At 44.5% G+C, this 14,802-nt stretch overlaps 1 protein-coding gene across 2 annotated transcripts in view; it reads left to right on the forward strand.

Annotated features, from left to right (window-relative positions):
• Window positions 1-14,802, forward strand: part of DAAM2 (dishevelled associated activator of morphogenesis 2) — a 110,529-nt gene that overhangs the window by 49,099 nt on the left and 46,628 nt on the right. For both annotated transcript variants that reach the window (XM_045843673.1, XM_045843674.1), the window contains exon 2: window positions 14,456-14,680. In XM_045843673.1, coding sequence (XP_045699629.1) covers window positions 14,513-14,680 — 168 coding nt within the window. In that variant the 5' untranslated portion in view covers window positions 14,456-14,512. The remainder of the gene's footprint in view (window positions 1-14,455; window positions 14,681-14,802) is intronic.

Below are 14,802 nucleotides of genomic sequence, written 5' to 3' on the forward strand. Positions count from 1 at the left end.
TCACACTGAGGTTCACATGTTTTATGAACTTGACGAACTTGTCCACGCTGCTTATGTTCTTTAAGCTTCAATATCCCTAGAAGTAAAAAATGCCATCAAAATACCATCTTTGCAGGATGTTGAGATAATTAACTGAAATAACAAGTGTGAAAGTTTGAGCCCAGCCTAGTTCATGGTAAAAGTTAGTGTCTTTCTTTCTGGAAATGTATTGAATACCTGTCTTGTAAAGTGTAGAGTATGGGATAGTTCGGTGACACATTATTGTCAGGAATTTTTTCCCATCTCAGGCTTGTTGGGGAAGCAGCTGAATTACAACCTGACAATTTCAACTAGCAGAGGCAGATGGAGTGTACACCCTATTATAATATCACCCAGGGGAAACAGTTATGCCTGCTGAACACACACAAGTGCACAGGGATACATATACCCAGAGCTGAATTGAGACTGGGCTGGCATAAAGCAGTGTCATATACAGAAAAGCTCTATTCGGGTGTCATCTCCTGGTTTTGAACCTCAGTGTCCTCATCAGTCAGAGATCCTGACCTCACTTGGTTTTCTTGAGATAAGATGATGAATGTAAATGCTGTCTCTAGCCCATGGCAGGTACAGCATCCGTTGAATGGTTCTCTGCTCCAGGCCAGTGTGGCTCATGGGAAAATGAAGCTGAGACATTGCATTCCCCACAGTAACACTTTCTAAATATTGTGCTTGGGCAGCTCCTTTATAATCTATAGGTGGGCTGATTCAAAATTGACATGGGAGCTGATTTTGAGTAATACTATTGTTTTCTCTACTCATATACTTCGAGGAACTGGCTGGATCCTCTTTCTGCTGAGACTTGAAAGTCAGTATAATCATGTGTATTTGTTCCCTGGAGATGAACACACACACACATATGCCACCTATATATACACACTGTACCACATATGCACATATAAATACACACCATACATCATACTACAAACATATATACACACCTGCCACATATGACCACTCCTACACCTACACCTCTGCACCCATAGAGGCAAATCATCCCGTGTGCTAGCTTGCATCAATTTCTTCCCTCCCTCCCTCCCTTGGTCATTTCCTGAACATCTTCCATACTTGCTTGTCCACTGTGCATGGGTCAGATATCTCCCCTGCCCCATCTACCACATCCCTCCTGATGCTTTGTCCTGAACACTCCCTGGCATGGCTCCCATTCTCTATCATCCCCTTCACCATATTCTCTGCCTCTTACAAAGTTCAGGCAGCGAGTTCTCCATTTTTACCAACCCAGAGACCCTGGACTGCTGTCAGTTCAGCCTCATTCCCAGAGACACCCACCAGGTGTGTGCCTGTCTGTGCTTCACTGGGTCTAACTCCATTCTCACTCAGCTCCTGGGAGCCCCTTAGCTTCTCTCATGCTTTCACAGGCTGAGTCCTGAGCCTTAGTTAGCCATTGCTCTAAACAGGCTGAAGGTGGGAGAGGAGAAGGGAACTCAGTTTGAGGGCCTGTGATGTGCCTGGTGCTATGCTGGCTCCTTAGTATTTGCCTTTCATTTGGTGCCCATAGTAGCCCTGGGAGGTGGGCGTTGTCCTCCCTGGGTCTGCGAGGGAGAGGAGGTTCGCAGGTACTGAGTCACTTAGGCACAGGCTTCATATGAAAGCATGCTCTCTTCACAATATACCACTGCCTCCTGGGAGATGAAACCAGGTAGGCTGAGGCTTGGGCCTGTGGGGGAGTCTGTGTTCCACATACCTTCACTCCCATGGGGTCTTTTCTAGAATCTGGAGAGTAGCTTATAATATTGGAAATCTTCTAGGATGGAGCCAGTTTCAGTGGCCTGAGCCCTTGGGGGTTTGATAATATGAGGCTATGAAGATACTTGGTTTGTTTGCAAACCAGTAGCTTTATTAACAGCATTATTGATCTAAAATGGAAATATAACAAACCTTACATGATTGAAGCAAGTAATTTGACAAGTATACACCTCTGAAACCATCACCACAATCACAATAATGAACATATCCATCACCCACTCCCTGGAGTTCCCTTGTGTTCTTTTATAATCCACCACCTCCCTTCCCACACTCCTCCTCCTCCATAGGAAACTGCCACCTGGTTTTAGACAAGGCTCAGAGAAATTATGCTCTTGTATTTTCTTACAAGCTAACCTAAATGGAATCTTACAATATGTACTCTTTTCCCTCTGGTTTCTTTCATTCGTAATTATTTTGAGATCCATCCATGAGTGCCATGTATAAATAGTTGATTCCTTTTTTATTAATGAGTGGTATTCTATGATATGGATACACTACACAATTTGTTTATTGATTCACCTGTTCCTGGGCATGTGGGTTGCTTCCAGTTTGGAGCAATCACAAATGAAGCTGCTGTGCACCTTTATGAATGAGCCTCTGTGTGGGCATACACTTTAATTTCTCTTGGGTAAATATCTAGGAGTGGAATGACTGCATCATATGAAGGTTCATGTTTAACTTTTTAAGAAATGGCCAAACTGTTTTCCATAATGGCTGTACCATTTTGCATTTCCAGCAGCAGTGTAGGAGAGTTCCAGTCCTTCTGGACTGGAGGAGAGGGTCCTCCTTGGCACTCGGGATGTAGATCTGATTTCAAGGCTTGGTTGGTGTGGAATTTGTGAGCCCCACCAAATGGCCAAACCTTAAAATCAAAGCAGGTGTCTTTCAGTGTGGACTGGGAACTCTGAGGGATGCTGAACTGAGGAATGTAGATTCAGGTGCTCCTGGATACATTATTCAAAGAGCTGCTTGCGGGAAGGGGAGAAACAAGAGGTCAGCATTGGTCCCAGCATGAGACCATGTGGAGGTGGACCAGGTCTGGAGCTTGGTATTTGGGAATGAAACAAATGCACTCGAGGCATATTGGAAAAAGTGGCAAGAAACACTAACAGGATGGGGCTTTTGGAATGGAAGACAAAGAGGTGTGGAAGGGGACTCTGAGCTTGGGACACTGTAGCTCCACTAGGGCAGGAGCTGTATCTCTCTTTAGCTGCCCCTTAGATCCCCAGCACCAAGAGCAGTGCCAGGTGTAGAGCTCATGCTAAAAACAACAGTGATTCAGTGACTGAATGACGAACTAATGGGAACTCAGGGGATTTGGTTCCATTCAACCAGCATCATTTAGCACCTCGCCTGTTCTGTGGCACAGAGCCCAGTGGTAGGGGTGGGAGAAAATCTAGGCAGCGTGTGGTTTGACCTGCTCATTTACAGACAAGGCTCAGAGAAATTATGCTCTTGTCCAAGGTCATTCCTCTCTTGTTCAGATAGCCTGCTAGGGCAAAGCTGACACTTAATCCTGGGTCTCTTTATTTTTAGCCTATGGTGGTCCTTCTTATAAAAACTGCATTGTTTTCTGATGAAAGTATTAAATGCTAAGAAATTTGAAAAATCTGGAAAATTGTAAGAAAAATAACCCCAAATTCCAGTAACCCAAAGATGTGTGTGTGTGTGTGTGTGTGTGTGTGTGTGTGTGTGTGTTAGATGTATCTGTATAATCAATCTGTATTGTCCAGTTCTTTATGTTTTGATATTTTGGGTGTTTCAGTCTTTTGTAATGGTAGTAAATATCTGGTCCTGAATCTTTGATGGCATCTCTGATTATTTCCCAACACTCTCCCCACTATACAATGTCCCCTCTAACCCGTTTGCATGAGCTGAGGGCTCAGGGTGGAATAGAACCCCCACTTGGGATGGAGTCCTACAAACATTCCTCAGACTCAAACGTTTGTACTTCCCCTATCATCACCTTATCCACACTTTATTAGATTTGTTTGTTTAATTGTTCACTGCCCCACCCAACTGAACCCTTGTTTACCATTGAATTTTTCTAGCTCTTTGCATGGTACTTAGGTGCTCAACAAATATTTGTTACAGCGAATGAATGGATGGATGAAATTGTATGGACAAGAGTGAGGGGCAGGCGAGGGGTCACCCTGGGTCTGCATTGTCAATCACATTTGCCTTCCAGGAGTCAACTCAGATCCTTTTCCACTCCACTCCAGCCCCTGCCCGCCCCCCACCCTGCCCACCTGAAGTGATGGAATGTGCCCAAGGTCCAAGATTTATGTCAAGCCAGACCCTGAGGCACATGCAAGGCTTCTCTGGTGTGAGTACAGGATGTTGAGAGGGACTAGCAGGAATGTCATGAGGGCATCATGTCTGGGAAGACAGCCTGGCATCTAGAATATGACCATGTGCACTGGCCCACCTGAGGTCCCAGGGTTGACCTTCCTAACAGGACCCCAGGAGGCTGCCCTCATGAGTGACAGCATGCCTTTGTCCAAGGATCCTGGAAAAGAGGAATAGGAGGAGTGGCCAGTAAGGAGCTCCTCTGTACCTGGGCTGCCCAAATGGCATGAGTTCTCAGCACACTGGGTGCTCGGTGGGAAGACCAGGCAGGAGAGTGCAGACAGAAGTTGTGGGCTGCTTTTCTTGGAAGTTAGAGGACATGAGGTAACAGGTGTCCTGTGTAGGGTGGTTTCCCTTCAGCCAGGATTTCCTCTGACTCTAATGGGTAGCAGAGACTTGGGTGTTGAAATGCTTCTTCTCTGTTACTATACAGCTGTTGTCCAGGGAGCTCCCAGCAGTCCCCCATCATGATCAGCCCTAGTCCTGTTTTCTGTGCTTGGTACGTGTCATGCCAAAGCCTCCTCCCCCACTCACACATGTGCTGGCACACCCTCTGTGACATCTCTGGCATCTGTCCCCTCCTCTCCATTCTCAGTCATTCAGGGCTTCATTACATCTTATTCAGACAGACAGAAGCCACTTCTCCCTCTAACTCTTCCCCTTGGTCTGTCTCTCTGTTAATCTACTCACTGTGGTACCACCAGAATGGTCCATCAAAATCCAAGCTCTGACCAGGCCTCAAAAACTCTTTTTACTAAAAGCCAACCACCCATGCATCTCTCAGTGGCTCTTCCTCCTCAACCTGGCATTCAAGGCCTGCCTGTATCTGGCCCCTGCTTGTCTCTCACTTCCCCTCTTTGAGCCCTGAATTCCAGCCTGGTAAACTGACTTCCCTTCACCTCTCACTTATGTTTGGGCTTTTTTTTTAAAAAAAAAAAACTGTATTTGATTGATTATGCTGTTACAGTTGTCCCATTTCCCCCCCCCTTTATTCCCCTCCACACTATACCCTCCCTCCCACCAGCATTGCCCCCTTAGTTCATGTTCATGGGTTGAACATATAAGTTCTTTGGCTGCTCCATTTCCTATACTATTCTTAACCTCCCCCTATCTATTTTGTACCTACCAGTTGTGCTTTTTATTCCATGTACCTTTTCTCTTATTCTCCCCTCTCCCCCTCCCCATTGATATCCTTTAATGTGATCTCCATTTCTGTGATTCTGTTCCTGTTCTAGTTGTTTGCTTAGTTTTGTTTTGTTTTGTTTTTAGGTTTGGTTGTTGATAGTTGTAAGTTTGTTGTCATTTCACTGTTCATAGTTTTGATCATCTTCTTTTTCTTAGATAAGTCCCTTGAACATTTCATATAATAAGGGTTTGGTGATGATGAATTACGTTAACTTGACCTTATCGGGGAAGCACTTTATCTGCCCTTCCATTCTAAATGATAGCTTTGCTGGATAGAGTCATCTTGGATGGAGGTCCTTGCCTTTCATGACTTTGAATACTTCTTTCCAGTCCCTTCTTGCCTTCAAGGTTTCTTTGGAGAAATCAGCTGCTAGTCTTATGGAAACTCCTTTGTAGATAATTGTCTGCTTTTCTCTTGCTGCTTTTAAGATTCTTTCCTTATCTTTAATATTGTGTAATGTGATTATGATGTACCTTGATGTGTGCTTCCTTGGGTCCAACTTCTTTGGGATTCTGTGAGCTTCCTAGACTTTCTGGAAGCCTATTTCCTTTGCCAGATTGGGGAAGTTCTCTTTCATTATGTTTTCAAATAAGTTTTCAATTTCTTGCTCTTCCTCTTCTCCTTCTGACACCCCTATGATTCAGATGTTGGAACGTTTAAAATTGTCCTGGAGGCTCCTAAGCCTCTCCTCATTTTTTAAAATTCTTGTTTCTTCATTCTGTTCTGGTTGAATGTTTATTTCTTCCTTCTGGTCCAAACCATTGATTTGAGTCCTGGTTTCCTTCCCTTCACTGTTGGTTCCCTGTGTATTTTCCTTTATTTCACTTTGCACAGCCTTCACCTTTTCCTCTATTTTTCTACTGTACTTAACCATTTCTGTGAGCATCCTGATTACCAGTGTTTTGAACTGTGCATCTGATAGGTTGGCTGTCTCTTTGTTGCTTAGTTGTATTTTTTCTGGAGTTTTGATCTGTTCTTTCATTTGGGCCATTTTTTTTGTTTCAGTGCACCTGTTATGTAGTAAGGGGTAGAGCCTTAGGTATTTGCCAGGGTAGGGCAACCCACGGTGCTGCACTGTGGTGCTGTATGTGGGGGAGGGGTCTGAGAGGGAACAATGCCACTTGCTCTACTCTATGCCAGTTTTCAGTCACTTACCCCACTACCCACAAGCAAATTGGGCTCTTCTGGTGCTGATTCCTGGGTGGGTGTTTTTGTGTTATATTCTAGGATCCTATGGGTCAGTTTGGCAAACTCTCCTGTGAGGCTGGTCGTTTCTCCTCCTGCTGCAAACTGCACAGGTTTTTTCAATCAGAGGTTTTGAGACTTTATATTCTGTACACTGGAACCCTGGGTCACTTGGTCTGTTTCACTTTCCAGTTGTTCCTCCCAGTTTATCCGCACAAAAATGTGCGGCCACATGCTCCGCCAGCCTCCTCCTGCCCCGGTCCTCCAGCCGTCACCTTGTCACAAGTCCTCTCTGCCCAGCTGCTCATCTCTGTCTCTCCTACTGGTCTGGATGAATGTTTCTTCTTCAACTCCTTGGTTGTCAGACTTCCATACAGTTTGATTTTCTGGGAGTTCTGGTTGTTTTTTGTTTTTAAACTTGTCGTTGTCCTTTTTTTGGTTGTGTGAGGAGGCATAGTGTATCTACTTACGCCTCCATCTTGGATGGAAGTCTCCCCTTGGGCCTTTCTTGATGCCAGGCACTCTGGTACACCTTTGTTGTAAATGCTTTCCTAGACAGTCAATTGGCATGTGCCAATATTCTTTCTTCCTTTTTGACCTGTGTCAATGCCACTTCCTGTGGTGAATGTTCCAGATCAGTAGCCAGAATTCAGTCTTCCCTCCCTGCAGTCCCCCACCTGGAGGTGCACCTCCTTCTCTCCCTTGCATCCTAGTTGTTTCTGCACATGCCTCCCCAATAAGACAGTAAACCTTGTGAGGATGGAATATGATGTTTGGTTCATGTGAAACACTGAGGCATTTGTTTTCTATCTGGAAGTCACTCAGGGGATGGATGGATGAATGATTGATCATGGCCTTGGAGAGCTAGTATCTACTTGTTTTCTTCCCCAGTGAGACAAAAAAAAACACCCTATATTCTCTTCATTATTTCTCAAAATGAGAAAACCATTGGAAAATCCCTAACTTTCACATTCACCCCCAAGTCAGAGAAATGCCACTTTGGGGAATTTTCAGTTTCATTCTTCCAGCAAGACATCCCTTTATCTCCTTCCTCTTCTCCCCTTTTCTGTCTGCACAGAGGAGACTGGGACTCAAAGGGTTTACTTTTGCTTTCTTTGCCTTTCCCAGAGCAGAGGGGAAAACCATAATTTAGACGGCTGCTAAAAATACCTCCCCCAGTCCTGGAAAGAGAACTTGATTATTTTTGAAAGTGCTCCCTGCCCACTTCTCAGCCCTGCCTGAGGATCACACTTTCCTGTTCTGAGGTCGACAGGGAAGTGATAATTGGGCCCTATCAACCACATGTTGGGAGCCCTGTGTGGGAGATGGATCCACAGAGAACTGGGGAGATAGGATGTCTTCATGCTGTCATTTCTTATCCTAATCAGGGATGGAGCTCACTCCCAGCAACCTCTTGGCACTGAGTGGGAACAGTGTGATAGGTGTGGTGTATGGACACCTGGTTTGAGTCCTAGCTTTACACTTTACATCTTTCTGAGCCTTAAATTTTTTCATCTGTAAAAACTGGGTGGGTGGGTAGTGGTGTTGGTAATCATATTTACCCTGCAGGAGTATGGTGAAAGTTCAAAATAAACTTGGTAGGTGCTCAAAAATGATAATTATAACTTTTTATTATGACTGAATCATGGAATTTAGAACACTGCCCTCCCATTTTAATGGGTAAGACAGGACATGTGATTAGTCAGTTTGATACACTAAGTTGAACCATATGAAATTAATGATTTTGTAGATTAAACATAATTGAATACTGTCAGCTACATATAATCCAATCTAATAACATAGTGATGGGTACGCTTTCTGTAAAGGGCCAGGTAGTAAATGCTTTTGGCTTTGTGGACCTTGGAGTCTCTGTTGCATGAGTGCAGCCACAGGTGATACTTAAATGATGAGTGCTCTGTGTTCCAATAAAACTGAATTTACAAACACAGCCTGTGGGCTAGATTTGGCTCCTGTAATATTTGCCAACACCTGCAATAATGTGCAAGATTCATTCATATACAGAATTTTCTGTAATATTAACACAGTCCACTTTCAGGTGTCTTCATAATTACAACAGTGACATTATCTATGTGTTGCTTATTACATGGCACTAATATTAATAGTGTTGCCTATTACATGGCACTAGTGCTTTACAAATATTAACTAATTTAGTCATCAAGACAACCCTGTGAAGTATGTACTATTATTATTTACCCATTTTCCTGATGAGGAAACTGAGGCTCAGAGAGGCTAAGTAACTTGTCTGATATCACACAGAATTTATGAACAGAATCCAACCAAGTTTGTGGGGTGGAGTTGGGTGTTGGCAATTTGGACAACTTCAGGGTAGAAGTGTGTATAGATAGCATTGTAAAGAATCCCAAACCTGTTTGCTGCCTTCAAAGCATGAGGGGATAGTCTTGAGAGGCTTGAAGTGGGAGCAAACATGGTATAGGTGGTCAGTGGGGAGATGGTGGGCAGAGGCTCAAGATGGAAAAGCATGGGCTCTTCCTTTGGGAGCCAGGTTTTGGGTAAGCTGGGCCTGGGTCCATTTCCTAGGTGACCCCAGTGGCACATAGTGGATCAATATGTCGGCAGGAATCGTCTGCCTGTGAAACAGGAAATTGTTTACATTCCTTTTGTTTCATGCATCAGCTCTGGGAAACTCTGGACCCTATTCTCAGACTCTGGCCCCAGGGGACATTATGGAGAGAAGAGGGCAATAGATCAGGCTTCCCAGGATGCCTGAAATGTATTGACAATCCGAGGTATTTGTGTACCCCACCTATTCCCTTTGCCTATTAATTTAGCCACAAAGTACGGGTTGGCTAAAAAGTTCATTTAGTTTTTTCCATATGATGGCTTTAATAATGCTTAGTTGTCTTTAACTTCATTTTAAACAATTTTATTAGATTGCATTGTGACAGCTGTCATATCAGCATGCATTTATAAAAAGCTTATCAAAATTGGTGAATTTTTGTGCAGCCATTTTAACATCAAAGATGGAAGAAAATATGCAACATTTTCAGCTTATTATGTTTTATTATTTCAAGAAAGGTAAAAATGAAACTGAAATACAAAAAAGATTTGTGCAGTGTATGGAGAAGGTGCTGTGACAGATCAAATGTGTCAAAAGTGTTTTGTGAAGTTTCTTGGTACTATTGACATTTTGGCCAAATAATTCTTTGCTGTGGGGCTGTCTTATGCATTGGAAGATGTTCAGCAGCACCCTTGGCCTCTACCCCCTAGGACCCAATAGTGGGAGTTAGCCGACATATGCAAAATATCCAGATCAATGAAGTTATTGGTGAAGATGAAAAATGTGTCTTTTATTTTACTGAAAAAATAAAACAGACTTTTTTGGCCAACCTAATAATAAGCCACTGGTTAGAACTCTGGCCGCATGTACACCATGCTCTGTACCTTTCTTATACTATTCCCCTTGCTTAGAATGCCTTTTTCCACCTTTTATCCTTCCTTAATTCTCTCATCTTTTCCAAGACTAGCTCAGTGTCATCTTCTCCTGGGCACCTTCCCTAGGCTAAACCACGTCCTCTTTCTCAGTGCTGCCACTACACCTGTCTCTCTAACTTTTCTCTGTTGACTGCCTTGATTCCCCTGGCTCCTACCCTAGAAGGCGCCCCCCTTGAGGAGAAAGACCATGCCTTGTTCAGTCATCGCCATCCAGGCCAGTATTTAGCACACAGGCTAAAGGCTGGTTAAAAGCATGTGTGTTTGTATGCCACCACTATCCTCCAAATCCAGCCCCTTCACCCATAGGACGTGGTCGTTGGCCAAGTTGCCTGACCTTTGGGAGTCTTAATGTCATCATCAGTAAGAAGGGATAGTCATGTTATTGGAGAGAGTAAATAACATAAAGTACTAAACTGTCAGCACAGTGCCTGCCATTTTGGAGGCATATTGGAAGTGGCCAAGGAGACACAATAGCATATCTTTGCTCTGTTACCCCCACATATGGAGCTGGGGGGAGGGGATAGGAGAAGGCAACTTGAGTACTCTGAAGCCACAGCATTGGTCCTAAGAGCTAAAGGAAGGGATTCTGAGTCAGCTTTGGTCCTCTGACAAGAGCAGTGAATTTGGAGTCAGAATATTTAGTTGTGAGTTGCAGCTCTGTCCCTTCACAGCTGGTGTTGTTGACAAGTCATGGAACAGCTGCTGAAGCCCTAATATCATCATCTGTAAGGAGGGATAATAGTAATAACCACCTCACAAGGTCATTGCAAAGCTGAAATGAGGTTACAGAGCTCTGAAAGCACCTGGTCTAACTCATAGGAAATGCTCTATTAAAATGATTTTTGAGTCAGAGCCTATAGAACACTTGAGAAAGCTCTGAGCAGGTTTCAGATTAGGACATTCCCTAGACCTGTGCACTATGGCTTAGTGCTTTATAGCTTTAGAGTCAAAGTCACATGTTTGAATCCTAGCTATGCCATAATTGGCTGTATGTCTTTAGGAAAGTTACTTAACTTCTCTGAACCACAGGATTTTATTTTTCTTTAAATAACTTCTTTAAAATGATGCCACATATCTCAGAGAGTTGTTATGAGGATGCAATGTAGATATAGCTCAGTGTCTGGTAAATACTAGAGTCTCAGTGTTAATATATTCTGCTCTTAGTTATGACTTAGGAGTAAGCACTGATGATATGGAGTTTTGAAGTCCTAATTAATGCAAAAAACTGGTGTGTAGAGGGGCTGGGGGCCAGGGCACGGGAGTAAGGGTTAGGATTTTCATCTTTGCAGACCAAATGGGACTATTGAACTCAAGAAATAGGAAGTGCTTCCTGGCTTGGGGCGGAATGTGGGAGGAGTGCTCTGTGCGGGCTGAGGAGGGCCCCTGGGGAAATCTTTGGGAATGAGATCAAGCCAGATAGTGTGAAAGGTCAGAGTTGACTGGACTCTGGGAGTTCTTCATTTGAACCCTGCCACTGTGCCGAGAGGAAACTGAGGCCCAGAGAGGATAACACCATGACTCCCTGACCCACAGCTGGCTGGTGACTAGCCCTGGTCTTCTCAGTTGAGGAAATATGTTTTCTCTATAATGTGGAGGGATGTGACATTCAGGAGAGGAAGTCTGGCAGGAGCCAGAGGGCTGGAGGAGACCCTGTGACAGTCATAGGAGTGCTAGTTGATGGTGACCAGATGGTTTGACCTTAGGCCATTGGTATGTCTGTGTTTAGGGTCTAAGTCCTAGAAGACCTTGTCCCCACAGGGAGGAGATGGGGATGGGGCGAGGAGACAGAATAGGAAGGGCATGGAGCTGTTGGTACTGGGGAAGTTTCCATGGAGAGAAAGGTAAGTGGTGGAGTAGGGGGCATGCTAAATCCGTCTGGCCTAAGTTCAAGTCCCCTGGATTTTGTTCTGTTGTTGCTTCACAGTTTTTCATATTGCTTCTCAATTCTTTTCTAATATGGGAGCCTCCATTGCTTGTCTTTGTAAAGGGATTTTGCAGAAATGAACCACTCTGTTCACTGTACCTTTCCAGTAGGGTCAGTAATAAGTGTTTACCTGTTCAACTAGAAGTAGCTCAGAGCCTGAGGTAAAGCTCAGATCCTCTAGTTCAGACCTTGCAGTTACTGGAGGCAAAGCCAGGAAGCTTCTTAAATCTAGGTGGGTAAGTTTCTACAATGCCCTGCTTGGTGGCCCCATCCATGCCTGGATAAGGGCTTCCAGTTGCAGGCTCTGGGCAGGGCAGTCTCACCTTACTGTGAAAATGATAATGAAGCCATAGCAGCAGTGAGGGCCCAGTGTGCTCCAGGCATCTTATTTATGTTACCTCAATTACATTTCACCAAAACCCAGTGAGGAAGATACTATGATTATTATCTTGGTGTCACAGGTGAGAATCCTCAGGGCCTGAGAAATTAAGGCCTCATGAAACATGTGCAGGATCATCCAGCCAGGAGTCAAATCCCAGTTCCTCTGACTTAGAAGACTCTACTCAAGTGGAGGAGAGGTTAGAACAGAGATGAATAGGAACTTGGGGTGGTGGCAGCTGTTCCTTCTGACGGAAGAAAATCAGGTGGTCTTGGGATCCTCATAGGCTTCTGCTGGTTTAGAGGGGACCTTTGAGACTGGAACTACTTCTTTTTTTTTAAGATTTTAATTATTTATTTTTAGAGAGAGAGGAAGGAGGGGAGAAAGAGAGGGAGAGAAACATCCATGTGTATCTGCCTCTTGCATGCCCCCCTACTGGGACCTGGCCCACAGCCCAGGCATGTGCCCTGACTGGGAATCAAACTGGCAACCCTTTGGTTCACAGGCTAGCACTCAATCCATTGAGTCACACCAGCCAGGGCAGAGACTGGAAGTACTTCTAAACTAAGCTGTTGAGATTGGTGTTCTTTAGTGAAGAGCGACTACTAGGAAGCTAGGGCATTGGGTAAAGGACAATTGAGTGGGAAGATGAGCTCTGGTAAGGTGGTGACCAGACCATAGCCTGAGCACTGGGGTCCTGGGGTTCAGCCCCAGCTCTTTCCCTAGCCTGTGTGGCCTCAGATAAGACATTCCCTTCCTAGACCTCAATTTTCTGCTTTCTTCCATGAAGCTACATGACTTCCAGCTGAATCATCTGTGTCTTCAGTTTTAGATGTTTAGATGGGACCCTAAGAGAGGGAGGCAACAACAGACTTACAGGATTCCCATTGGCTTATCAACCACTAGAAATCAGAGATTTCAGTCATTATTTCTTGACTGATTAATAAGGACCTCTCTCCTCCTTTTCCATGAACACAGGTTGTTTTTCAATTGACCATGAAATATTTATTGAACCTTCACTAAGTGCAAGGCATTTTATTAGCTATAAAAATGGGGGGAGGGGTGTCAAAGAAGCAGGAGGCATGGCCCCTGCCTTCAAGTAGGCTTCATAATAGCTGTGGAGAGCCAATATGTAAATACATAAAAGATGACCTATAATAGAAGACAACCTCAGGTTGTATGTTATTTGAAGCTCTTCTGGGTATGTTAAAAAGCCTATAAAGAAAGAAAAAATGGAGCTGGTTAAAAGCTCTAGAATGACAATTAAAATGCATCATGATTTATATGAGAGGCTGGATCAGATGATTAAGTTATTAGCTAGATGGTTAGGATTTGGGAAACAAAGCAAGGATCTCCAGAAGTTACCTTGAGTTCAGTAGGAACAAGTTATGAAACATTTAACTTATCTTTTCTTGATAAAGTTCTAGAGCTTGTTTCAAAGGAATACCTTAGATTAGGAATGTCTCAAGTTCTGTGAGACTTTAGGAAAATCTCCTATAGTGTCTTTATAGAAAAGAGGGCTGGATAACTACATGGGTTTGTGGATTCAGAGCTGGTTGGAGGACTGTTCTCTGAGAGAGGTGATGGCTAGTTCTTTGGCATTCCCATCTAGGTCTGTCTATATCCTCATTGTGGTCAACATTTTTAGCAATGATGTGACTAAAGACCATGGAGACATTCTCATCATTCTGTTCATGACCCAAATCTAGAAGAAACGGCTAAGAATCAATACTTACAAATACTAACTCTTCTTCCCCATTGTATTAAACCTTTAAACTGGGTATCCCCAAGCCCCAGAATGAATGGAGTGGGTGAGCCCTGCTGAAAATGGGTCTGCTGGAGGATAAGGGATAGGATTCCATCTGACAGTGACGGAGGAGGTAAGATGAGTGCCATTTTCGACCTTCTCTCTTCTCTAGGGGCACAGAGTGGCAATCTGAAAGTGTTTGTGTGAGGACACACTGGAAGGGTGTGGTGAGGAAGAAGTGCCTCAGGTAAAAGGAGCTAGAGAAAGCAGAGATGCAGTGGGAGAAGGGAAGGGGCTCAGCAAATGAGTCAAGGACTACTGAGTGATGGTGGCAGAGTGACCACAGTCTTGTGCTTACCTGGCTGCCATGCCTGACCACTCTGTGCTCTCTGTTCTCCTCTTACCCAGATCACAATGAGGACCTAGGGCATCTGCCTGTTGATCATCCCCTGGCCTGTGGTGACCATGGCCCCCCGCAAGAGGAGTCGCCATGGCCTGGGCTTCCTGTGCTGCTTTGGGGGTGGCGACCTCCCTGAGATCAACCTCCGGGACAGTAGCCCCCTGCAGTACATGGAGTTCTCCAGTCCTATTCCGAATGCAGAGGAGCTTAACGTCCGCTTCGCAGAGCTGGTGGTGAGTAAGGGGTAGGGACCATGTTGACAATGAGGAGGGGAATGAATGGCTGGAGAAGGTAAAGCAAGACAGAGGGCAGGGGCCCATGTGCTGGGGTTTTCACCTCTAAAGCTCTGCTTGGG

Source organism: Phyllostomus hastatus, unplaced genomic scaffold (assembly GCF_019186645.2).
Source record: "Phyllostomus hastatus isolate PE091 unplaced genomic scaffold, TTU_PhHast_1.1 phas_contig_40, whole genome shotgun sequence".
In the NCBI taxonomy this organism is placed as follows: Eukaryota; Metazoa; Chordata; class Mammalia; order Chiroptera; family Phyllostomidae; genus Phyllostomus; species Phyllostomus hastatus.